This window comes from Chelon labrosus, assembly GCF_963514085.1.
Source record: "Chelon labrosus genome assembly, chromosome: 7".
In the NCBI taxonomy this organism is placed as follows: domain Eukaryota; kingdom Metazoa; phylum Chordata; class Actinopteri; order Mugiliformes; family Mugilidae; genus Chelon; species Chelon labrosus.
Window position 1 is genome coordinate 8,692,836 of NC_140343.1, and position 26,896 is coordinate 8,719,731.

The 26,896-nt window shown below is 44.1% G+C and overlaps 1 protein-coding gene across 1 annotated transcript in view; it reads right to left on the reverse strand.

Moving 5' to 3' along the window:
• Window positions 1-26,657, reverse strand: part of lrp8 (low density lipoprotein receptor-related protein 8, apolipoprotein e receptor) — a gene marked incomplete at its 3' end in the record, with an annotated part of 164,864 nt that extends 138,207 nt beyond the window's left edge. Inside the window, exons 1-2 of the mRNA XM_084547835.1 lie at window positions 26,496-26,657; window positions 25,668-25,793 (exon numbers count right to left, since the gene is read on the reverse strand). Coding sequence (XP_084403961.1) covers window positions 25,668-25,793; window positions 26,496-26,562 — 193 coding nt within the window. The 5' untranslated portion in view covers window positions 26,563-26,657. The remainder of the gene's footprint in view (window positions 1-25,667; window positions 25,794-26,495) is intronic.
• Window positions 26,658-26,896: the final 239 nt, after the last annotated feature.

Consider the following 26,896-nt stretch of genomic DNA (forward strand, 5'->3'; position numbering starts at 1 on the left):
TGACTTTGTGTCGCCAAAGGTTTTTTTCACCTATCATGCCTACATTTCACTAAAGATGCCACCTCACTGCTAGTGCACACCCTTAAAGACAGCCTTCTCATCATGATCATTACTATCATGCTGTTTCTGTTATTGTAAATCCATCTGTTTTACCCATTAGTTACAGATAACTGTCGTGGGTGTTAATATTACTGAAGCTCAAACCTACACCGGCTCATTAAATGACTGACACCCCAGGATTAGTGGCTGATGGAGGCCGAACGAGAGAGAGAGAGACCCCGTGAAGACCATCTGACACCATGTGATTAGTGTGTGCGAGTGTCCTAATCTCTACAGGCCGATACCCCATGATTAAACACTGAGAGACGAATGAAAAGTGTGTGTTTGTGGGTGCGTATGCGTTGGGGATCGGGCAGTGGGTTGAAGATTAACAATCTTCATTAACACAACACATGTCCATTAATCCCCATCATAAAGCCGGCTATTATTGCACAGGAAAGTTCGGAAAGGTTTTGTTGAGTGCCTGAGCTGCGGAGCACAGCGTTCCTGTTGCACACACTGCAAGAAAGAAATGCGCCGCGTTGTGCATATGAATTTTAATGGCCAGATTGATGCACATTTGATATGGGTCCAAAGCAAAATGACTCACACAGCCTTTTGAGTCGCTTTCAACTCGCAGTCATTTAAGCGGCTACATGATATGTGAGCCGAGACCTTGCACAGTGACTGGTGAGTCACATGGTGATTTTATCTCAATTCAGAAAACACAAAGCATTATATAATCTTAATTTAAAGTCATTTGTATGTTGCTGTGCTGCCACGTTACTAAACACGTGATCAATCTAAAGCCACCAAGACATGACATGAATTGATTTGATCTGATATCTCAGTCAGTACAGTGTGTGTGTGAACATACCCACACAGGTAACACAACCTGAAGTCGATATCTGGTCAAATAACCGAGCAGTCATTCCAAACAAAAGAAAAGAAAGAAATCCATTAATCGCTAAGCCATTTGTGAAGCATAAATGCCAATCGGTAGCTGGTTCCACCTTTTCCAATGAAACTATTTGCTGCCAGGTTTGGTCAATCCCTTTCACATTTGAGACACAGCGGATATTAAATTATCGATTACCGCAGCTTTAGAGATTAAACCATCTTATTGGGAAAATAACCTTTAGTTGTGAAACACTTTTCTTTCTTCCAAGGCAAAATGATTAATTTAGATGAATCTGATTTCCTATACAGTAAATCAGACATGGACATCACTAACGTTGAGAACTTTATCTGATGAATCAGGCAAAAGCAGTGGATTCAATATGTACAGTATATACTATATAAGAATGCATATTCATAAAAAGATGCAAAGTGCAAAGGCTCACAGCAGACATTTTGACTCGTCACAGTAGGGACAGCATGGGTGTTTTAATAATGGCTGCATTCCACTTAGGACCGGTCCTGCTTTTGTGCATTGTGGTTCACCATTATTATCTTACTGAGACACTGCAACTGAGCCCTCCTCAATACTACTGAGCTTTTCTGATGATATCTGAGGTGAAACAGGCCCATCAGTTTTCCTCATACTGTGTATACACTTACCGTATTCCTCTTGTCTAATATCGTCTGCCTCTTTGTCTTGTCCTAACATTTAGTTATATTTTTTGCTCCCATGCTGCCCTTGTTTCCCCTCATCTTTTTCCACCTTCACATAACTACAATACCGACTCATGGCATTCTAGTGAGATCGAGCTCCACGGCGGACACTTTCTACCTGCTGTTTCACGGAAATTACCTTTTAGGAGATGAACGCCTCCTGCCTTCAAAGTGCTTAAAGCCCCTGAAAACACATATTTCTACATTAAATATGTGTTCTAAAACTTTCAAACATCCGCAAGCTCTGCAACTAACCATCTTTTTCTGTTATTGTGATTAAAGACATTTCAATAATACTGTCTGTATCTTTTTTAAAATGTAGTGAACGAAGATAGGGCAGCTAAGCAAACCTTTGTATTGCAACTCAGGAAACTGGAAATTCCTATAGTTCCCATTTCTATCATTCACTAATCTATTTTTAATGTATTCAACTATCAGCTTGGAAATACTATTTTTATACTATAATCTATATTTCTAATAGCAACTAAACGTACAATTTCTAATGACCCCTGAGTCTCCGCTAGGGGTTTTTACAGACTAGTCGATTTTTTTTTTACTTCAAAGTTGTGCCATGACGCTTTAAGCGTAGACGAGTCACTGATCACATGACAATAACAACAGCATGGAGGCGTTCATCCAAGAAGACAAGTGAGGAGCCCAGTGGGTCATTGGAGCAAACAAGCAGTGGTTCATCTTCACTAAAGACGTTACCGTGACATGCGAAATATGTTAAGTCCGTCTTGAAATACGACAGAAGTACTACTGCAATGCACGCTCATCTGACAAGTCATCCGCTAAAGCTAACAGAGGAGTGGTCCAAATCCAACTACACCCAAAGCCCTGCGGTAACAGAGAGGACTGTGACGCTTCAAATCGACAATTTGCTGGTGAATTTCATTGTCAAGTACTATTTAATGCTACTGATGGTGCTGAGTTGCTGCCTGTTTTTATACAGGCTATACGTATCTGCAACCAGTCGGTGTCAACTTGACTTTCATCACATAACGGTTGACTTTAAAGAGTTTAAAAAAGTCATGCAACCCCTACTGTGTGTGCATTACATGTCAAAAGTCTGGCAACCTGAAGACAGATTCGTGCCAAGAGCTAAAAGCGTCTATAGGGTATGCAGTTTCCAGAAATCCAACAGATTAAAGTCTAAATCTGAGTCATTGATTAAGCACGGCTCAGAATATACATACTGCGTTACATAATTATTGTTTAATTAACTTTATCAGCTGAATATAAACCTCCAACCTTGTCTTAGCCAATACCAGCATTAGCATTTATACAAGACAGTTATGAGCAATTAAATAGTGCCGGGAGCATCTCAAGGACACGGATGCCTACAGAGCACACCTTGACATTTTCAGTGTTAGCTTGCTGAATCAGTGCCAGTTAGATTGTTCTTCACTCTGGCAGAAATTGAGTTTTTTTGGAGGAGAGTCATCTGAAGTTATATCTTGTTAGCAATATAAGCGAAGCCACGCTACAACAGCTTTTCCTCTCGATGGTCCGAGTTCCTCATTGAGTCGGACGGCAGACAATGAGTCGAATTCCAATAGGCAGTAGCGGGTGCTGAATTAGCATGGAAAGCAGGGCGGCCTTCATTAGGGGCCTTGTGGTTTGTCTGGGCTGATAAGGGCCCAGCCGGGAAGGAGGCGAGCGACACATCGATCCTACACAATGAGCACTGTGTGACACGCCGGAGCCCCAGCGTAGATTAAGACTTAATGAAAACCAAATCAGACGAGGAAGCAGGAGAGAGGGAGAGACAGGGACGGAGACGGAGACAGAGGAGAAGAGATAACACGGGAAGGATGGGGAGGGCAGTCAGACGGGGAGTCCCATCTGAACGAGGGACAAAGTTAGATGGGATAAGCGGAACCTTGGGGCTTGTGCGCGCAAGATAGGGTGTGTGTTTATGTGTGTGTGAGTGTGGAATAGGGGTTATGAGAATGAAAAGAAGAGAGAGTTACATAGTGTAATAGTAAAATGAAGTTAAGCAAAGATGGCAGAGGCCTTCTTTAGGACAGCTTTTCCCAGAGTTGATGGAAAATGAGCTTTAAAGGAACAGTTCTACAGTTTTCATAAATAATCTTGTTTTCTTTACATGTGCTTGTTTCGTTGTTAAACCGTAGAAATAATTCAGTATTTTGGGAAATATGCTTCTGTCTTCATGGCTAATTCTCTCACATTATACACCAACCAGACATAACATTATGACCACGTTCCTAATATTGTGTAGGTCTCCCTTGTGCCTCCAAAACAGTTTTGTGTGTTGTTAGTCGGGGCCTTTTGATCCTATGGGTTGAGGGGAGGGGCCTCTCTGGATCAGTCTTGTTCATGTTTTTTTTTTTCGTCGTTCTGAAACCATTTTTTTGTGTGTGTGCCTGTGTCAGCGAGTGTCATTTCGATGGGATGGGGGTGTCTGGTCTGGTCTAGGTGGGTGGTACATGTCTAAGTAACATCCACATGAATGAATGGCAGGTCCAAAAGTTCCCAGTGGAACATTGTATTGTCACAAGATCAACGTCATTATTATTTACATGGTTTTAATGTTTTGGCTGATTGGTGTGTATGGCTAAATATTAAAAAAATAAAAATAAAAAACTTTAGCTAAGTCTGATGGTGTGAAGCCATGTCTTGACAAACAACTCTTTTGGTGAATATTCCTTTAAAACATCATTAATAGGTTACAAGTACTACTAACATAGAGGACAATAGCTCTTTGTAACATTTAACGTCCAATTGGCTGCTATGCAAATGAAAAAGTCAGAGACTTAAGAGTACTAGAGTGAACATGTACCTCATATGCTGAGCAAGCAGACAATGTCACCTTTTAATGGCCTGCAGGGCTGAACTGTGCCCACATGAAGCGCCAACACGACCCAAATACGAGCACTGCCAAGGTGGGATATAACGAGATGTGAGGCGTAGGGGAGATAGGGGGCGATGAAGAGGATGAGTCAGTGGCGGGCCCCTTGTTAACATACGTCTGTATGTGATACACACATACAGGCATAAGAATAGGATTAAACTAAACTGTGTGTCCCGGCATCGTTTTCCCCTTCTACTCGCATCTCTTGTGGTTCCATGCACAAAAACTGCTGCGTCCAAAATTCTCTACCAGAGAAAGAAACATCAGCATCTGGTAATCTGTGCAAAATGTTCTGAGCATTTCTTTATTTTCCTGACAAATAATACAGGTGTATCGTTTCCCTTGGTACCGTGACATTTCGCCACGCCGTATTCGACAAGGAGAGGTGCACAAAGCCTCGGAGAAGATGAGAGGAGCTGATTGGGATCTCTCCTTGTTTAATGAGGTGGCAACCACATAGTGAAGGATGAGTGTTTTCTCATCAGCAGTATAATTCAGATTTGGGCCTGTTTAGATGGAGGTCACTGGGCTTTTAATAATGGGCTACATGGTCCGCTGGCTTCGGCGCGTGTGCGCGCTTGGTGGGCGGACAGGAGGTGTGTGTTTTTCTGTGTGTGGGAGCACATAGACACAGGGACGGGTGCTTTATATGTCAGCTGATAAATATATTTAGTGCCATCACGCTCACTCGTCACCCCGTGTTCTTAGAAAATGTGTCTTAAAACAAGAACGCACATTTCCAGACAAATCACAAGGCCGAGTTCCACTGATAAACCACAGATAAAGAAAGAAAGAACAAGGTTTGGTGTGTATGTGTGGAAGGAATCTGCTTGTGTGTGCATGTTTACTGCCCGAAAATACTGCTTAGGTGTGCAAATTGGCATGTGTTCCAAGCTGTCTGTACAGTATGTGTGTGTGTGTGTGTGTGTATCTGATGACAGTTGCTGTGCTACTTTTCCCTCAGTTAAGACAAAGCTGGAGCCACGGCCGCATGCTATGCCCTTGCATTGCTTCACTGCGTACACACTCGCACTCGCACGGGGGATAATCAGCCATTTCCCCTACCTCAGCATGACACTGTGTGTACGTGCACGCTCACTCCGTGTGTTTAAATGGCGTCCCCCCTCCACGCGACAGATGGGCTCCCACAGTAGCAGTTCACATGGGGGTGGCAGAAAGTCACTTTTGGATGCGATAACCTTCACACCTCCCAAGAATTTTTTGGGGATTTTGGCGGTGGGGATGGTGGTGGTGGTGGTGGGGAGGGGGGTTCCTGTTGAACTGGACCGACTCAAGATCTGCGCGTGAGTGAGAAGACGACCAAACTGAGCCAAATAAGCCCGTGGCGAGCCAAAGCTTCAGAGCAAAAAGACTGTGCAGAGAATTAGGTTTTAATTTAATGTAAATTGCTCTGCTAAATATGGCTCAGACTCCGCAACTCGCCAGACGTATAAAGTACGGAATTAACAATGAATGTTAATTATGAATTGAATTGTAGATTGCGAAGGAAAGCAAGGAGAAACAGATGGTAGCCACAGAAGGTAAGGACGGGGCAAATGGACACCCTCGTCTGTGCCGTTTCTGCTAGCACTTCTTCTGCTACCAGGCGGTTGTCTTTATCAGACTTTGAGAAAGCCAGACAAAATAAGGGCTCCTGTTTGAGCTGATAACTGTTAGACGTGTTGCTCGGGCCGGCTTTGCATTACAAATAGGACAGCAAGTGTTGCCTGTTGACTGACTTTGTAGTACTTAAACAAGCAGCAGGGTTGACGGAGTCTTGAACTCTCTCTGAAGCCTTCCCTATCCAAGACAAAGCTAGGACAAGGCTACCAAACGTGTTTGAGGTTTCTTGAGGATGGTTCACCCTTTATCCAAGAAGCTTCTTCAGTTCTGACTGACTGGTTCAGGGTTTTTATTTTAGGGCATCTGTGTATACTGCCTCTTTCTCCAGTCAAGTTGCCTGGTTTTAGACTTGTTTTAGATAAACCATGGCCTGGAGGACTGAGAATCTTCATGGACAAAGTACTCTCTCACCCAGATGCACTCTAAAACTGCATTATTACGTGAGAACCCAACCCAAGTTAAAATTCGTCATGGCTCAAACCTCTGTTAGAATCAATTTTCTCAGTCTTATTCAAATTTCTCCATGGCAGAGCAAATACAAAACTTAATATTTCAAATAATTTGACTAGACTTGTCAAGAGATTTGACCGGTTCCATGTTTTCACAGTGTTTTACTAATTACTGCGTTTCTTCACTCTAGTTTTTAAAATTTAGTTTAAATGTCATCAGAGCAGTGACTTACAACCTAATGCAACCTTTTCAGTTTTATTTTGTTTTCACCACCACTAAATGAAAAACATAAGTCACCCAGATGATGAAGACTACCTTAACCTTTTATGGGTCGAGGAACCATATTTGGATACTTCCGCACGCATTTTAAATTGCGGCCCCGTGCCTCCCGAGGAGGTCGAGGAGCGTGTGGTTTTCAAGCAGCCAATCAGAGAAGATCGAGGCAACGTTCTCAGGTCAAATGTGGTCTGCGATGTCCACCTCTGCATGAACGGCGAGCGTAATAGCTTAGGTACCACGAAGAAGTGGCCTAATGTTGTCTGATGTGACAATGTGTGTGTTGACAAGTCATGTTTCAATGGTCTAAAATACATGCTTACGTTTTTTTTACTACTTTACTACTTAGGGCAAGGAACCTTACATGGTAACTTGATTTCCTACATGAAAATCTTCTTATTCCCTACCTAACAATAGGAATACCCAACAATCAGTGTGAAATACATGTCCCCCCCATCTCCACTCATAATTTGCTGTGCTATGACTTTTAGAGTTTAATACCAGATTAACATCCATCAGTTATTAAAAAAGAAAAGCTAAACTGATCAGCTGCTTTTTGCAAAACAAACAAACAAAAAAAACAAAGCAATATGTTTTATTCATGTGCACATGCTCATGACATTTTCTTACATCTAAGGGCAGGTCACACTAGTGTTAAACAACAACGAAGACACGAGCGAGTCAGAGCACACACGCCGCCTGCATCCCCACCTGGATCACGTGTGCCTGGAACCCACTGTGAGAGGAAGCAAAGCAGCTAGAGGATGTTTATAATGATAATGAAGCGTTGCATAACGGCTGCATGTTTTATAAAGACCTTCTCTCCTGGGTGATGTAGTCCTGTCTCTATCACTTCACTGTGAATTTCAATGTACCCTTCTCCCCCCCTCTCCCCGCTTTCTCGTGCCCCACTGTCTTTCTTTTTTATTTTTTCCCCCTCCTCCACTTTGCTGTCACTCACTGTGGAATTAACTTTCTTATCTCACCATTTTCCTGCGTTTGTGTACTGTATCGACAACTCTCTTCCTCGATACACTCTTTACAAGCGAGGATTTCATGAGAATTCACGTGCGATTCATAAAATGTCCTCACAATACGGCCCGTCCTTCTCTGCTTCTGATCTTTTTTCATTATCAGCCAGGATTTAACACAACCATTCTCCTTCTGCCTCCTCTTTTATCTCTCCTTCTCCATCTCTCACTCGTCCCGATGCTCTGCTCCTCTGCCGTGGTGGAGGAGCAGAAGGAGAGAAGAGGAATGAATCTGGGTCACAGGAGGCCATGCATCTCAACTCCCAACTCTGCCACAATAAAAAGGAAATTGATCTGCGGCTCGCCCTGATCTCTTATTCCCTCAGCCTGGACGGACACACACATGCAGGCACGCGCAGCTGAGTCGGTCCGCGGCAACTGTGTTCATCCGCCTCTTGGATGCATCACCCTTTTTTTTTTTTTCTTTTTCCCAAAGCAGCAGGTGCACTCACAGCATCATGCAGACACACACTGGGCCTCTTCCCTCAACACCACCAGCGCTCTGTACACACAACTCTGTGTGTTACTGCATAATTTTGTCACTTATTAAAACATTTTTTGAATTTACTACATAGTTTAAACCACAAGAGTTGCAGTTTGCCTCTCTAGGATTCTCTCACCTAACTGGTCATGCGTCTTTATCTGCTTTGGCAATTTGCATGTGTGCAAATGCAACCAGATAATTCAGACGCAAGTAGAGACGGGTCACTCCGACTTCTGCAAAGTCATGGTCATCTTCTATTGAATTCAGTGTTGTGAATAATTTGGGGGGAGTAAAGTGCTTCTTCTGTTAAATCCCAGGAAGATTTGAGCAAAAATGGTTTCACGTTTGCATGTCCTTCCTGTGTCTGCGTGGGTTCTCTCCGGGACTGATGAGGCATAAGTATAAATGGCTTGCACCGGTGTCTATGTCGTACAGAGGTATATACTCCGCTTTAGCCCTGCGATGGACAGGCGACCTGTCCAGGGTGTACCCCGATCTCTTGCCCAATGAAAGCTGGGATAGGGTTAGGGACCCTCCAGAGGACAAGCAGAGAATGAATGAATGATTTCAATCATGTTGCCAAACTAGCAGTCATTAAGAATAATATGTATGGAAGAGGGAAAAAAGCTGTTCAACAAATCCACAGTGACCGTGGGCGTGGGCATAAAGAGGAGCACGGGAGAGGAGACAAAGAGATGGAGAGACCGTCCTCATGCAGCAAAATCTAATCATTTTCACATTACCATGCTTCCTCGGCTAGTTGGGCTGATTTGTGAGGAAAAGCAGATTATGCTTTTTCGATCTCCCCGCTCCACATGTCCCCGGTCAACTTTCACGGGAGCCATTCGTCGGAACGCGTTACCCGATCGTACGCGCACTCCTTATTGCAAGCAGTTCATTTAGCTGTCAACGGCTAAGACCCGGTCTTCTCACAGTCGTCAAAATGCAAGCATTGGTCACAGAGGAAGCTGGTTACGGCTCACACTGTGAGGTCTGGGGAAATTAAGGCAGTTTGTCAGAATAAATATTTCAGCACAAATGCACAAAATAAAAAAAAAAAGCTTGTATGGGGACATACTGTGCAGCAAACGGCATGTATCTGTAATTATGTAGATATGTTTTTTTCTATTATATCCTTGTTTTGTGACATGCACATGTGTATATATATATATATATATATATATATATATATACACAACATGCCTAATTAGCCAGAGAAGGCTTGTGTCAGTCTGTCTGCATGCATGTGTGTCTCTCCCTGCCTCGTCAATGGTTGCTTTAATCAATTAGTACAGTAGTCTAGGGTCAGGCTCTTCCATTTCCGACTGAGGGGTCACTGGCTTTACAGTCTCTCAGAGCTAATGACCATCTCTAAGAACACACTCCGCATTGTGCTCCATCTCACACACACGCACACAAAAACACACAAAATGCAGGGAACCCTTCATCATCAGGACACCTCGGAAGCATATTCAGGAGCACACACACATCGCGGCACTCATTAACCGACACACCGACGCACGGTCTCTTCATCATGGTGACACAAGCGGTGGGAAGCAGTCACATACACTCACGCAGAAACAAAAAGGATACAGCAATACATGCATTTAAAAAAATAAAATAAGAATAGCAGCAACACTGCGACTCTGTAATAGAGAGTAATAGCTGTAGCATTAAAAATAATGGATCTTTTACACTGGCTGAGAATCAGTTAGATAACATGAACTATGTTATTGCCTGCTAAAAGGATGTAAAGAAGTAGCAGCTGTGCTTCAATTTAAAAACGTACAACTACACACGATGCCCTCGCTATGGTACACTTCTGTCCATGCACCTGCTATTTTGAGTGGATAAATGCACTCACACTAAAAAAAAAAAATGTGTTCCATCATGTGTACACCACATCTAGGTACACTTTCAAACTTGCAGAGGCAGCTGATAATTCGGATCATTGCTGGACGCTGCACAGATTAAATTACATTAAAACAAACAGAGGTGATCTGGTGCACTTTCACAAACAGAGGCAATGAAGGTTTTGCAGAAGATCGGCAATTACGTCCAACAGAACTGCCCTCTATTCAGTTAAGTACGTTTAAAATAGTCAAATATCCAAAGCACGAGGCTCTCAAAATGCCATTTCATGCCTCTTTAAAATGCCACACACTCCCTGTACTCCCTTCCTGGAGATTCCCTTGTGGTGAGCGTGAACATCTGCAAAATTAAAAACTTCTGAAGCAACGTTTGGAAGTAATTTATATATATATATATATATATATCTGATAGGGGAAAACAGCACAGCACATAGAGAGCTGAGCAATAAAGAAAAACATATAGACCAACAGATATTGTGTTTCATACATTTCTGTCATCATCGAGCAAGACAAACAGCCCCTTTTATCAGTTTAATCAATCAATGGATCCACTCCTGTCACTGCACCAGTGTTAGATTGATTTTTAGGAAGCAGCGAAGAGAAACCGCGCATGCAAACACACGTACGCGGAGAGAGGGGCACACATTTAGCCGAGCCTATACAAACATCTGTCTCTCACTCCGTCTCCTCACCCCTAAGGAACGACGCAACCGCTGCGCTTCCACACACGAGCAGCTTAACCTCCCCTGCACAGTTCTTGCCGTTGATTAAAAAGCATGCACCAGGGAAAGAGGGATGATACAGGGAAGGATTTAAAATGAAGGAAAGGGGCAGAAAGAGGCATGGAGAGCGAAAAACAACAGCTTCTTGAGGAAGTGTTGCGTCTCGCCAGTCTTAACCTCCCTCCCACAGAAGTACATATACATCTACACATAAAGCCGAAGGATTAATTTGTCTGAATTGGGCAAGATATCAAAGTTATGTATGTATGCAGGTACACTGATCAGGCATAACATCATGACCACCTTCCTAATATTGTGTAGGTCTCCCTTGTGCCTCCAAAGCAGTTGGGACTCATCAGAGAATGGACATGGGCCTTCTGAGGGTGTCCTGTGGTGTCTGGTGTCTGTCTGTGTGACAGATACTTAATCACTTTGGGATTAGGTATCTGAATTTGGAGGCCAGGTCATGTTTTTTTGAGTTGTTCCTAAATCATTTTTGTGTGTGTGTGTGTGTGTCAGGCTGCATCCTGCTGGGGATGGTCTGCTGTCATCAAGGAGTGTCATTGCTATGGGGTGAGGGTGCCTGGTCTGGTCTAGGTGGGTGCTACATGTCTAAGTAACATCAAAATGCCAGGCCCAGAAGTTTCCCAGCAGAACATTGAGTTGTCACAAGATGCTCAATGTTATTTACTTCTCCTGTCAGTGGTTGTAATGTTTTGGCTGATCGGTGCACGTATATGTACAGAGCAAGCTAATGTAACACACACAAACAATGGGACGGAAAGTAGAGCAGGTCATGAGAGGAGGAGTTTTCCCTGAAATACTGACACACGTACAAGGAATGAAATACGCTGGAGATGGCAACACACACAAAGAACCTGTATAATACATATACAATTCAAATGTATCACAAAAAAAAATGTCAGAGCCATGACTCACAAATGGAAAAATATAGAACATGGTGAAATGAGATGCAATCCCTGCTACTGTATGTGCAAGAACACGCACAAAGTGACCTACATGTACCAGAAAACAAACACAATCACATCGAAGGGTACTTACGGAACACACACATTCGCACGCTACAAGTTTTCTAAACCACAATGCCGTCATCCTTTTATGGATTTAGGGGGTGGCAATTAAATGAAACATGAGCGCAAGCACATGATTAAAGATTTATCTGCCCGAGGTCCCCGCAGCCCCTTCCATTTTCACCCACACAAGCTGGAGTACGCGCACAATACGCACACACCTTCTAGTACTGTGACCATCTGGGGATGCAGGAAGGAAAGCATTGATCTCATTAAAAAACTCAGAGTTTACAGATTGCCCCCAACCCCCTTCCCCTCAAACACACACATAAATTACACACATATTTGCATGTTGGTGTAGTTTACTACTTAGTTTACTAAGTGAAGTATAAATGTGCCATTCATTGAAATCAATTAGCCGGGGGTTGCTAACTTTGAACACATCTCCGTGGATCCTCCAGAGACCTGGTGCTAATGTGATAAATTAAGGTCAACAGCGCAGAGTTAAACTCGCATCCGCACACATGCACACCACGTATGTCGCTATTGCTTTTCACATTAGCAACTTATAGATCTCAGCCGCTTGTGCATTATTTACCTCTAGTAAACATAGAATTACACGGCGGCTGCAGTTGTTCCTACGTGAAACAGGAAGATTGCAAATATAAAACTGGCCGTTAGCGGCATGTTGCGTTTTGTTTTGCCAACTGACCCGAGATCAGCTTTTTGTACGACTGCCACTGGCCAACAACAGCCTCGTCCAATTAACGTTGTAGAGTACTGCCAAGTGCCGTTTTAGCTCTGCCAAAGAATGAACACCTCACACAGAAAACATGCAAAATACAATACACCTCAACACGCTGTAACCTTTTAATACTTATCAGTGACATAAACACGTTAAACGAGGGCGAAGGGAAAATGTTTTGGGAGATGCAGGGACTTCTTTGGAGTCACTTTTAACATCCAGCAACACCAATATGCTAAGTAATGCTAGCCTAAAGGCCTAGAAGGATGTTTAACTAATTTCTTTCAGAAATACGAACCAAATCCCAAATTTCGAACATGATATTTGATATTAATCGGGGCATCCTCGCTGGGTCTGCAAGGTTTTCCGGAAGTTTCGGGAGAAGCTCTGTGAACCTAGCCCAAAACTATTTTTTTCCATCCCTTCCTCAATCAAAAAACACATATGAGAACAATCTAACACACTTTCCCGTCGCCTGCAAAACTTCTTTGTCCATTTCAACATCTGTTACACCTTTCTTATCTAACTTAAACTCGACTCTGCCTTTCAAGTTTTGAGCGTGTTTGCCTTCCCTCTGGATTCTTCAACAGGTGCGACTCGCTTGATTAGAAATGGATCAATGAGCTTCGAGTGTACTCAGATGACAACGCAGAGGCTCTTTGAAGTCTGGGAAAACACACAAATACGCACAACGCATAATCACCCACTCCATGTATCTTTATATTTGCAAAAACTACTCTGAAGGGTAAAAGCGTAATTCCTCTAGACTCTTGCAAATGGAATTATAGGTAATCGAGGAGTGAGGCGTTTTGTCGGAATGACTTTGCGGCATTTCAGTAGTCCTGACTTCCAGATGAGTCTAGGCATGAATAGAATTAATCAGAGAAACTGTGAGGGGGTGTTAATTACAGGAGGCAACCCGAGACAGTCGCTACCCCTCTCAGCAGAACTAAAAGGAAAACAGCAATAAATTTGCAGGGAGATTTGAACTCCTGCAGAGTTGGGTCCAAAGACGGAGGGGCAATCCATTGGGAGGTGGGTCGTTAACTTTTTAAGATTTTAAGAGTGTCACAAAATTACAGACATTTGATGAGGTAGCCTCTCTGTGAAAAGAAAAAAGCTAGATAAATGAGGAAAAAGCAAGCGTTATGGACATCTTAGAAACCAAAATGATGCCTGCTTGGACTGGGACTCGCCTTCACTCACCTCTTTCTTTAACAGTCAAGTTAATCAATACCTTTACCTGAAGAAAAACAACATTGTCTATTTTTGCCTCCCAAAAGTAGATATTTTGCTTTAGGTTTTTGGGGGAGGTTGAAGAGTGTCAAGTAATTTTAATAACATGAACTAAAGCACTTTGAACATAATTCCACAACAGTTGGCTAATCAGCAGCTTCCAACACTGGTGAGCACTTTGAAGCTCCCCTTCAAAATGAAATGCAAAAGGTGCGACGCAAAAAGGAACCTCATCCAAGTGTCAGGGTTTAATTACGCTGTCTGATCATTTATGAAAGCATCAGTTCACACCGGAAACTGGACCAAAAGGAAGTTTGTTCTGGGCCAAATGAGGTGGAATAAAGCCAGTAAAGAAAAAAAAAACAAAAAAACACAAAACACATCACAGTCACAACGCCATGGGCCAATTATACTTAACTACCGCCTTCTGTCATAAGTGGGTCACTGGGTCTCTCAGTGTTCTCCGTGCAGGGGCGAATGTGTGCAAGTTTCCACGTTTGCAGAAGGTCTGGTTTGCACATGTCTCATTATTTAATCAAATATTTCCCACAGCGGGGCTTGTGCATTTCCAGTTAACACACATTCATTTTGTAAAACTCGGGTTGAAAGTACAAGACGCTAGGAGCTCTGACTGAGCTATTTTGCCGAGCTTACCGTTTCATTACTTGTGTGGTTTAATATTTATTCACAGGAATAAATTCTACAGCAAATATGAAAAAAAGAATGTCAAAAATGTTTTATTGCCAAGGTCAAGATATTTTTTTGCGAATCTGAGCATTTTTTTTCTAGCCATCACAGTCTGAAATCTTTCAGAGGTCACCTTAGAGCCTACATCAACACACATCACACACTCTCAACTCCCTGGTGTGGTACTTTGGAGGCAACTTGGAATTTAGTTTGGGCGCTTTCTTTTGGATGTTTACTCGTGGGGATTAAATGTTGGCTTTTTTTAATATGGTTGTGGGATTTAGTGGTGGTTGCACCTGAGTGCAGAAGGCACAGCAAAGTGGAAATTCACAAGCAACAAGAGCATGAAAACTTGCAGATGGGCCACGGTAGCCTGGGAGTCACCCTCTCTCTGGCATATCAGGCTAAACAGACTCATCTCATTGTTTCTAGATTCCTTTTTGGTGCCACAGTCTCTGCTTCACCATTCATCCTGACCAAACACAGCTGGCTGTAGTATCTTTTTCATGACGATCTCCTATTTATTCAAACTCAGCCAAAAGAACTTGCAGCTACAAGGAGGTTTGGACCAAAGTGCTGAATGTGTGCTCCCAATGTTTTATTTATGATGTGTTTCTCATGCAAAACGCAAATATGTATTTGCCATATAAAGGTCTGTATGCAACTTGTGCAGGTTAAACCTATAGAAAATGTAAGAAAATATAATGTTGCAAAGCAGGCAGCAAAGCATGAGAGCAAATGGGATGAATTTCTAGCAGAACAAACTAAAAGAAAAAGCATGTAGATAATAATAGAGCTTCTCGTCAGCAATATGACTTAAACTCTAAGTAAACAACGTGCACACACACACACACACACACACACACACACACACGAGTCCAATACGAATCAATACTACTAGTAAAAGCATTGCATTAGCAAGCCAGGGCCACGCAGCCGACATCAAGCAACATCGAGGTACTCCGCGAAAGCAAACAAAAGGGAAAATCACTTTCGTACAAAGCTAGTTATTCTGTATCAAGTATGTCAAAAGGAAAGGTCACAGTATTCAGTCCTGCTACGGCAGCCAAGACGCTGATGCTTAAGTGCATGTGCGTATATGAGAAAGACAAAGAAACAGAGGGCAAGAAAAACAAAGTAACACACAGAGAGAATGCAGGTACAAAGTAGGTTTTTGAATAACAGCACGTGCAAGCCAATATGGCTACTTGCATGTAAATGTACCCAATTGCCTCTTTTTCCCCCTACAACCCATAGTAAAATGTTAGTCCAAACATGTTCCTGCTTCATTTAACCATCCTAAACATTCAGGACCTATTCAACGCAAACAAAAATCATTCACTTTTACTCGTAAAAATGCTAAAAATGCAAGGAAGATATGTATAAAACTTCTTGGGGTGGCTTGAGGACCCAACGAGATAATGCAGATGTTGTATGCAGGGTCACAGCACTATTCATTATGTTCGCACACAGAGAAAACCAGCTGTCAATGCATCTTTTTAAGTGTGCGACTCCGTGTGTGCATATGAGAGAGACAGGGGGCCTCTCGGGCCCCATTGAGAAGGTGTCACCCTGCTTCCAAACACTGAGGCACCGCTTCCAGTGATGCATAAAAAGACGTGGGGGTGGAGAGTGTTGTCACTGGTTTAAACGCACTATGAACACATGCCAGGAAAGAAGAAAGAAGATCTGATCCGAAGCATCAATGTTATGCAAGAAAAACCTGACGGATACAAAATCATTTCTCCCACTAGGATCTGCTCCATCTTCAGCTTCTCCGCTCGGCACATCATCTTTAAACTGTGAGCCAAAATCTTTGCAAAGCAGTCGACATCCCAAACAGCTCAAGTGCAGTTTGCATGTCAATACATCCTTAGAGACTCCCGATGCTGCCCCAGCAGCTCCATGAACTAGCTTTTTATTTCTTAATAATCCCCACATCATAACTCCATGAGGAAGCACTTTTTATCAGAACCTTCAGCGGACAATCAGCAAAGAGTTTTTCCCCCATTTTTCTCCTCAATCGGCAAAGAAAAATGTTGTCCAGGTGCTGCGGTTGATTCCTTCACCGTTTTCTCACCAATTTAATCTCCCCTCAGCCCCTTCATGTTGACACAGTGGCACTGCAGCGTGATAATGAAACATGCTGCAGGTAAAAGTGGTACAGTAGTGATGTGTGCGTCCCCGAGACACAGACTGTGGGTGTGTGTGTTTATGAAGATTTTGTGTCAAACCAGTCACTTTCCTGATAACAAGTATTACTGAGCAGTAGCCGTATCATCAAAGAGCGCCTCAGCTCTCCGCCACCTCGCCCAAACACTCAGCAACAAATGACAAGCAAAATCCCCTCAAGGTAAAAAAGACCCATTCCCAGGCTTAGGAGCAGGCGTGGTGTGTGCATGGAGGAGATACGTTGTGCGTGTATAATCTACATAAACAGCTCTTCGTATGAAAGCAAAATGGAGGAAGGAGAAAGAGAGAGAGAAAAATAAGTCTGTTTAATGTAAACTTGTGCAGTTGCAATTAGTCCTATATTTAGTTCACGGGCAAACAGTTGATTAAAGAATTAATTTGACTAACGCTCACTTCACATATATCCTTCATTCTAATCTCAAACTTGCACACAGTCAAAGAGTTGAAAATCACAGCACATCACACACTACAGGATATTACTAAGATTATCATGGCACTTCAAAAGATTGAATGCAGTCTGGTAGGGGCCAGTAATGCACCTTGAAGCTGGTTTGCCAACTGTGGGTCCAACCAGAAGAAAAATACTGGCTGCCCCATGTTCTTGCGGACTTGTTTCCGTCATTGGCAATTGTGGAAGTAGTAGTCTAATCATGCAAATCTAAAATCATACATATTAAACATGGTGTAAATCGTATCTCCAAGCAGTCTGGGAAGTTGAGGAGCAGATTTATAAAACAGTACCAAGAGACGTTCGGAAAGGATTCCTCCGCCAACTGTTGGGAGGGGTGAATTCTGAGCTAAATCAGCCCGAAACTCCCGTAGTCTTAGTCCAGCCTTAAACTTTCCAGAGCCAAGATAAACTCAGACACCTGCACCACTATTTCACCAGCCCCAAGATTTAGAAATTCCCACCAAACACGCAGATTTCGGTCAGATGTAGCGTATTCATTTGTTGCTACAGTTTCAAGCCGTCCTCTGTGCTCTGTAACCGGTTTAGTCTCCAAATCTTGATTGAGCATTTGCTTCGTACTCACTGCATGCACAGTACATCTGGTTTGACATTTGGATGGAGCTAAAGCCACGTAAACTACTGTGGCTCGCTATAATCTGTTAATCTGCACCAGAGAAAACGGGTATACTGTACGCCGCAGCGGTTCACAATATGCCAACCAGGCTGGAGCGACTGCATCACGTCTGGATTTGTTTTTCCAATTAATTCAAAAGGAGTGACTAACAAAACTGATTCAGAAGCGACGTCAGTCACGAGGCATGCACAAACTGTCACAATTAGCAGTAAATGAGGAAAACACCGATTTCTCACTGAGCATAAAGAATGTATGCTCAGAACAACATTGCTCTTCTATTGCAGCATTCCTTTGTTACATAATTGGCTGTAATTACTGCGTTTAAGCTATGACACATCTGATTTGTAACCTCAAACAGTTCAGTCTGTTATCCCTAGACGTATTTTTAGAACATGTATTCGTTGGTGGTTGCCGCCTACTAATGAGGCAGAGGTAAATTGCCGTTGAGATCTGACTTAACATTGCAACTTTCTATTTCTATGTCTCTGGAAAATCTAGTTTCACACACGTAAACACAGTTCTTACCATCATGCCCAAACACACAGGTTCGCTACAACAGCAACAGCTCTCACTTTAGCCGGTTTCGCCACCATGTTCGTGGAAAATTACCCGTTTTATTTGACAAGGGACGATGGAGCGGGGTAAGATGAAGCAAATCAAATGGAACAAACCACTTGTTCTCCAGTTGTATAGGAAAAGAGTGAGAGGAAAGGAGAGAGATAAATAGAAAAGGGAATGGTAGACAATACAAAAAGTAAATAACAAAGAGAAGAAAAATTAAGAGGATAAGTGTAAAGGACAGTAAGCCTATCAAGAATAACATGACCACCTTCCTAATATTCTGTAGGTCTCCCTTGTGCCTCCAAAACAGTTGTGACTCATCAGAGAATGGACATGGGCCTTCTGTTGTGTCCGGCAACAGAATGTTGTTAGTGGGGGTCTCTGGGTGCTGTGGGTTGAGAGGAGGGGCCTTTGTGGATCGTGCATCCTGATGGGGAAGGGGTGTCATTACTATGGGGTGGGGGTGCCTAGTCTGGTCTAGGTGGGTGGTAACATCCACACAAATGCCAGGTCCAAAAGTTTCCCAGCAGAACATCGCATTGTTACAAGATGTTCAATGTCGTCTACCTCTCCTGTCAGTGGTTTTAATGTTATGCCTGATCGCTATATAGTCATCAGCTCTCTCTCCTCCACTTTGTAACTTCCATGCAAGAACTTCTCGTGAAAACTTTTGACACGCCGCACTCAAGGGCCCCTATCTTGGTGTCAGCCCAGCAGACTGGTATTAGCAGCCATGTTTTATTCATCAGCATTCTTAGTTGTCATTTCATGTGCCGCTCGCTGGCTGCATGCGCTAGGCAACAGAGCAGAAGGTGAAAAACAGGATTACAGCAAATGTAAATAATAAAATGGAAGCACATGAAGATATTCGGTTAATCTGGGCCGGGGATTAATGCCATGATACCCTGTCAGACACGGCTGGATTTGGGGAGGGGGGGTATAATAACAACACAACAGCACACGGCTAAATATGCACGCATGCACACGGTGGGGGAATGGGATTGTGGAGTTATCCGAGTTTGCTTTTGAACAATAAGTGACGTCGCAGTGGAGCAAACAAACAAACCCGTCAAGAACGGACAAGCTAATTCTGACAGGAAAAGACTCGAGGGAGTGGGGGTAGATAACGAGAACAGAAGAGAAAGATTAACAAATAACTGAAACAGAAAGTCTCTTCAGAAAGTTTTCCTCGTCCATATTCTGGATATTGTCTGACAAACTTCCTCAACCAACTCCGTTCTTACTTCTCTTTTCACAGTACTGTCTTGACTTCCATCGAGAATCATTCTTAGCCATCCATTTTTTTTCCCCCTGTTGTTCATCAGGCCATGCTGCACTTGCAGGTCATTCTCATTGATGCTTAGGTGAAAGTAGAGGCCATGCATGCAGCTTTATGAATGCTGCTACATCGTCTGCAAGCCTCCATTGATGTGTTGCTCAAATGCACAAGCATGGTCCGCTAGCATGGGAGCGTTGGAAGAACTTGAAGCCAGCCCATCATCATCACACAAGCAACGAGTGTTGGCCGTCAGTTTGTCGCTTGACATCGCAGGCTTCCTTTAAAAATGAACTATAACGTGGTTGTGTGTTTGGTTGCAATTTGATGATTGGATTGCCTGTTTACAGGGTGATTCTTGTCTTTTTAAACAACTGCAAATCCAAATGTGAAAAGCTTTGCTCTTATTTTGGAAGAACCAATGACAGAAGATGAGAAAGAAGAAGAAGAAGAAGAAGAAGAAGAAGAAGAAGAAGAAGAGGTATGTTCTGCTGTTTTTCCACCAAACTCAAATGCTAACTCTGGAGGCAAACTCACAAACTTTACCTTCTCTGACATCCACTTCCAACAGTGGACATCTCACCCGCATAGACTAACACTAATTGGATTAGAGGTATGCAGAGGGACAGCACTGTCTAACTTTCCCTCCCTCTCGCACACAGCATATCCATAACTGCAAGTTTTCTTGCATTTAATACTCGCGCCCTTCCTGCCATTAACTAAAAGTCATCATTTTCAAACACACAAAGAAATGCCGCAAGATGGAGACGTGCAGAAAGGGGAAGGTAAGCGGAAAGTGGCCAAAAATGAGCGAGAGAGACGAGCCAAGAGATGGGACACGCAGAGAAAGAGAGAAGGAGAACGAGAGCAAATGCCTCCGGCCAGCACTGACCTCAGCCAAAATTACCCCCGCCGCTGTTTTGCACCGCTGCACCCGACACCTATTCACTAGCAAGGACCGCACCACAGTGACGGCGGACCACGGGTATATTGGGAAAGAAATGTAATAGAGGGATGAATGATGGGAGCGGATGGAAGCGGGCGTTGTCTGATCGGGATAGTGTGGGCTCCACTGGCGTTGCTGGCCAGAGAGGAGAAGTGTGTGTGTGGGGGGGGGGGGTGTTCAGTCTCAGGTAATGGCAGGCTGAGGAAACTATGGACCCCAGAGGGTGTCTGAAAAGAGGAGAAAATGGAAGAGGGGATAAATGGATGTGGAGAGGGATTGAGAAGGGGGGAGGTGTACAGTAAGAGGATGAATGGATGGAGGGACTCGAGCTGTAATAGAATAAAAAAAAAAAATGTATTTTTAGTGGCAAGGTGACCATCAAACCAATTTCCCAAATACTTTGCTTTTTATTTCCAGGGACATGCATGTCCTCACACACACACACACACACACACACACAAATAAACTTGCACACATAGACGTATAGAAACACACACAGCGTCCCACAGTGCCTCAATAGTCATGAAGCACAGCAGTGGGTCTCTTTCTCTGGGAGATTGGACCCCTGTAGCTGTACGCTCCTCACACAAATGTACATACAGACCACGTTCTTGGTCCAATACTGGAAACCAAATGATGAAGTGGGGTGTCACTGAGCCCCTATGTGCTCTTGTCAATAGACAAATGCATGTGTGTGTGTGTTTGTAGCTTTAAGACTATGTGTGCTGGATAGAAATAAAAATAAACCCTGCTCTATAAATGTGGTCAGTCTTAACCATCGCTTCAAAAGTGTGTGTGAGCCTTTTCAAAGGGGAGTGTGTTTCTCTTGTTTTAATCTATGCGAGTGTCTGTTTATATGTGTGCGCAATTCATAATAGCTGCTGGTCCCCTTGACCTCATATTCCCATTAAAAGTCTGACCCCAGCTGTGAGAGAAAGCAGTTTGTGCGCGGAAAGGAGGAGAGAGTGTGTGTCAGCAGGTGACCAAAATGTGTTTTTGTGAGCCTATCAGTACAATGCCTTTTATGCCTGAGGCGCTTCTCTTCAATCTCTTATTACAGTGCCCTGTGTGTTTGAGTGTGTGTGGGTGAGAGGCTGATCTCACACACACACACACACACACACACAGCAGCAGCAGCAGCAGCAGCAGCGTGAAATGTGTTGTGATGCCTCCTCTCTGGGAACCTGGTCTCAGACTGCAAAGGAGACGCTCCCCTTCTCAGACCTGCTCAGGCTCATTGTCCTGCTGTGACACACAAACCAACGCGCACGCATACGCCGAGTTCTGCAGCAACTTTCTTCCCACCCTCGTGTATTCCGTTTCCATCCCCCTGCTTTTTTTTTTTGTAAAAACACAAGGTTTCCAGGGTTCACCCAGGGTTTAGGATTTGAAATTTCCTCCGACCGTTTCACTGAACTTCTTTGTAGCGCAGTAAGAATCCCTCCTATGGCTGATGCTTTGACGTTTCAACGTTAAAGTTTCCCAAGATGTGACCAGTCCTGATATGTGACTTCAGCGACTGAAAGACTTTTGGAAGAATCAAACCTTTTTGTGATCGTATTTTAACAGTACAGTGTGACCAAGGCCATGTGGAGGACGCTGCAGCGATCCAAGAGGGAGGGAGAACAATTGAAAGCACGAGGACGTTCGGAAATGCAATGGTTTTTCAGTGGCACTTTGGATTACGCACATTTAAATCCACCTAAATCCGCTGTAAAAATGATATGGTTCTCTTTTTTTTTTTTTCACGTCCAAAATATAGGTCACACAAAGCCGTTCAGATATGGATAGTTGCCATGTGTATATGCGTTCACTACAAAGAGGAGCGCACACATGCACTAAACACAACCATCACCATCACCACTTTACCGTTTCCCAGGGCAACAAGAGTGGAATCTACCAAGAGGCATGTTGAGAATGAAGGAGAGGAGAGGAGAGGGGAGGAGAGGAGCGGGAGGAGGAAGAAAGAGAGGAAAATGAAAGAGCGGAGAGACCTGCACAAAAGACAACGCAATCTACCAGGACTTATTCTAATACAGCAGCTAGAAGGGGGATAGTATAGGGGTTACCCCTGCTGTGAGAGACCTGTGTGCATGTGCATGTGCATGTGCATGATGTGACTGATATACATCATATGAGCTGTAGTATCCGAGCCTAATAGAATTAAGCCCGCTGCGTTTACATGCACGTTGCTGCCTAAATAGACCGTGAATGCGTCGACATCGATGTTCCCGTACAATTCTCAAACAAATCTGAGGCAAACTTCTGAAATGAATTAGATGGAGAAGAAACAAAACCAGTACACATAGTTATTATGATGAGACAAAAACGGAGAGAGGGCTTTAGGATTTTGTTTTTCAAAGGGCAAATTTGAGGCAAGTTTCATGCCGTCCAGTGCTGAAGGCAGAGAAGTATGCAGCCAGGACCATTTGGCATGCAAATGGGGGTGGACTCAAACTTCTCAAAAGGCAAAATTAGAACTTTCTTCAGCAAATTTAAATGAAAACAAGAGTTGGGCAACTAAGAAAGTTCTTTTGAATTTGGCAGTCTCCATAAACCTTAAATATTCATCAAAATATGCTACGGAAACACGGCTAATGACATTCCTGATTTAATCAATAACACCTTTAGTTTGTGTTATAGTGCCACGTTCCAGCACATTTAAAACTCCAAAGGTTCCCAAACAAGTATTTAAACCAGGTACAAAATCAAGCAACAACGTGCAACTGCACCGAGTATCTCCTGCTTCCAGAGTGTTAAATGTGTTCATCTTGACAAAGATGTAATGTCCCCAGTCCACTCGATTTAGAATCAATCAACAGCTTTTCCAAAACAGATGTTATGTAGTGTTACAGATGTCCAACGAGTGCTGAAGGAGCAATATCACATTAAATGAAACCTGTCCCCAGCTGATTTAGCCAACCATGCAGTCATGACACGAAACAGGTTTATTGGCTTTGCTGGGCTAACGGCACCTTTACTCTTCTCACAGTTATGTTACCGGTTCCTCATCTCTATGCTCTGTCCAGCATTCTCTATAATTACATGCACTTATTTTCCCCTCATCATCTCTGCTCTACAACACCCTGTCCCTCGATCAGATCTGTCCCATCTTTCCTCGTCCTCCATCTTTTCCCCTCTCTCTGCCGAGCCCTGCTTGTGTGATATTTGGTTTTGGGGAGGGGGCGCAGTGGCAGTGCTGGCATCTGTTCGAAGGGCTGGCACGCAGCCAGGCGCTGAGCATCACTCCGGCAACCAGAGTCACGCTGTTGGATTTATTTCCAACCAACCTGTCAGCTGATGCTCTTTGTGGGCGTAAGACGAGTGGGCATAGCCTCTTTGGCATTCCCACTGCCAAGGTGCCCACAAGAGATTTAAAAATGGGGAGGGGGGAGGAGGAAAGCCCCTTAGTGGGCGCTGTAGTGCTGACGAAGTGAGACAGCTTTTTAGAAACAGGGACCAAACTTTCAACGCGAGCTAAGGGCTGAAGCTGAAGAGAGCAGGGAGGGTGGGAAGGGAGCATAAGGCACAGCAAAAAGGAAAATGTATAGGGAAGGTAAAGACTAAGCGAGAGTGTCACAGAGAGCATACCCACATCTGAAGCTTACAAGATGTGTAGTAAAGAGAGTGAGGAGAGGAGACAGAACCAGAGCACATGTCTGCCTCAGACAAAGTAGCGCCGTTAAAAGAACAGTCTGTCACCTTGCGGCTCGAGTGCCATTTCCACATTTCCCTTTGAGGAACGCGTACGCCAAACAAATAAGTAAACCACACCTGTTAGAGTGAAGGGAACCTCATTAAAATCTAATTCCACTTCCATCAAGCGTCGCCCACTAAATGTCCAATAATCCCAATCAGCCTCCTCAGTCAATGAGACACGCTTGTAAATGTCACGGCATTCATGCAGGAAACTCCCAAGATATTCGGCGGCGGCGGCGGGTAAAGCCCGCGAGATGAGAGAGAGAATCGTGTGTTCGCCGCGCCGGCCCCCAAGATAAGCGATGAATCAATTGGCCACTAATATAGCCATTCAAGCAATTAGCACCATGACAAATTTATATGCGATGATGGCTCGGCCGGTTGTCAGCGCAATTTCCTGAAAGGAACCCATTCAGAGACCATCACGTTCCACACAATACAGTACTTGACCGTCCCAATATTAAATATGCAGTCCTTCATTTTAAACTCCGATTAGGGAAGAACTTGCCCACGGAAGTAGAGGCGCCCCAGAGGCCACAACGGCAGCCAATCTGCGATCGGCCACATCTAAAAGTCCCGGTATTTGCATTGGAACAGCTGGCATTACTCAGCGTTTGGATGTCACACAACACTCCAGTTTTATCACCCCATTTCAGACACGGCTCAATCTGCGAAGACATTACATGTGCAAAGCATTAGGAGACAGTACAGCAGGGCGAACTGTCTCCCCGATAACAGGGTTGACATTATCTCTGCACAGTCTCGCGAAGATAAGGGTTATAATGGTTGTAATATTATGAAATGGCTCTCCGCGGGTGAGAGGTAGGATGTGAATTTAAGCCCAAATTAGAAAAATTCCTGCAGCCATGTGACTTCGATCCAGGATCAGCGTTTTCTGCACTGACGTCTGCAGACTAACAACCGAAAGGGGAGATTCCAGAGGGGCCTCAAGCTAAATGATAAGGAGCTTATTCTCAGTAGAAGTTCATTCACTCAAAAGTTACAATGTGGATATAATCGGCCACCTACAGCTGTTTTCCCAGTCATGTGCCAGCTCATATCAATCGGCAGCGTGGCTAATCTCATGTCTCAGCTCATACATCCATGAAAATGTCCTTGTCCTCAACTGAGGACCCTTGTTTGTGACATGCAGGCAGGTGCGTCTGAGCTCCACGGGGGCAGCGAGAAACAGCCAGTGTGCCAGACTCCGGTCTACTTACGACAGTTTTCCTCGTCGCTGTTGTCTGAGCAGTCGTCGTCATCATCACATCTCCACAGGGTCGGGATGCACCGTCCGTTGTTGCACTGAAACTGCCCGGTTTCACACTCCGACTCCGTATGAGTTCCTGTGTTTTCGGTGACAAAAGAAGCCGTCAGTGACTCCTTTGGATCGTTTGGGGTATTCAGAACGGGAACATGAAATGAATGTGCACAGAATAACAACATAAAGTGCAATAGTTTGGGAGGTTAAGTGATGGACACAGCACAGGTTAATATATATTTTTTTCTGGAGTACTAAGGGTTGTAAAGTGGGAAACTGCAATTATTACCCAACAGACATGCCAGCTGTTGGAATCACTGGTTATTTCAAGCTCACATTCAACATTATCAGCATATCACACATATCTTACTTGCTGTTTATGTATCAATATGCTGCCTTTAGGGCACTTGTGACTAATAGTCCGTTAAAACAACCTATTTGGCGGTTATTAAGCTGCAGCTGCAACCACATCACCAACATCTATACACAGACCGCACTTTGTTTGATCACATCTGCACAGGCAACAATTCCCCGGCTAAAACATCAGCTTCCGCATGTGCGATCTCTCTCTTCCGCGCGTTGTCGCCTCATGCCACCGGCGACAACGCGTTCGAAGCGCGGACCGTGCGCGCCGATGCACGGCATGCGATGAGCGAAGCTCCCGGAGCTGCGAGGCGCGTTTGAACAGGGAACACGGAGGCAGACTTCTCAGCCAGGCAGCGACCGCGACGTGCCGCGATGCAAATTCAACCCCCTTATTCCTCAACGGCCGAGGCAAGTGTCTTACCTTCAGCGCAGCGGAGCTCCATGAGCAGCAAATGTAACAGCACAAGCTTGCCGACTTGCGTCCACATAGTTAGATCCCGTGTACGGCCGCGTTCATGCAAGAGAATAAACCGGTGAAGGGTCCTCCAGCCTCTCGCTCGCTCGCTCTGTGCGCGCTCCTCTCTCCGCCGCTGCTCGGGAGTGTGTGAGCGTGTGATCAGCCCGGCTCGCTGCTTTCTTCCACTCCGCAATTTGAATCAGTGACGCTGATGGGCGGGAGAGCGTGCGGTGGAGCCTGCGGCGGTGAGTAGTAGGTATTGGAACCACGTTGACTGAGACAGGGAAGTCACAAAAAGCTGAGTCACGTACGGGTAGTCGCACGTTTTTCATGACCTACCCAGCAGGTCCGTGGCACTTTAACGG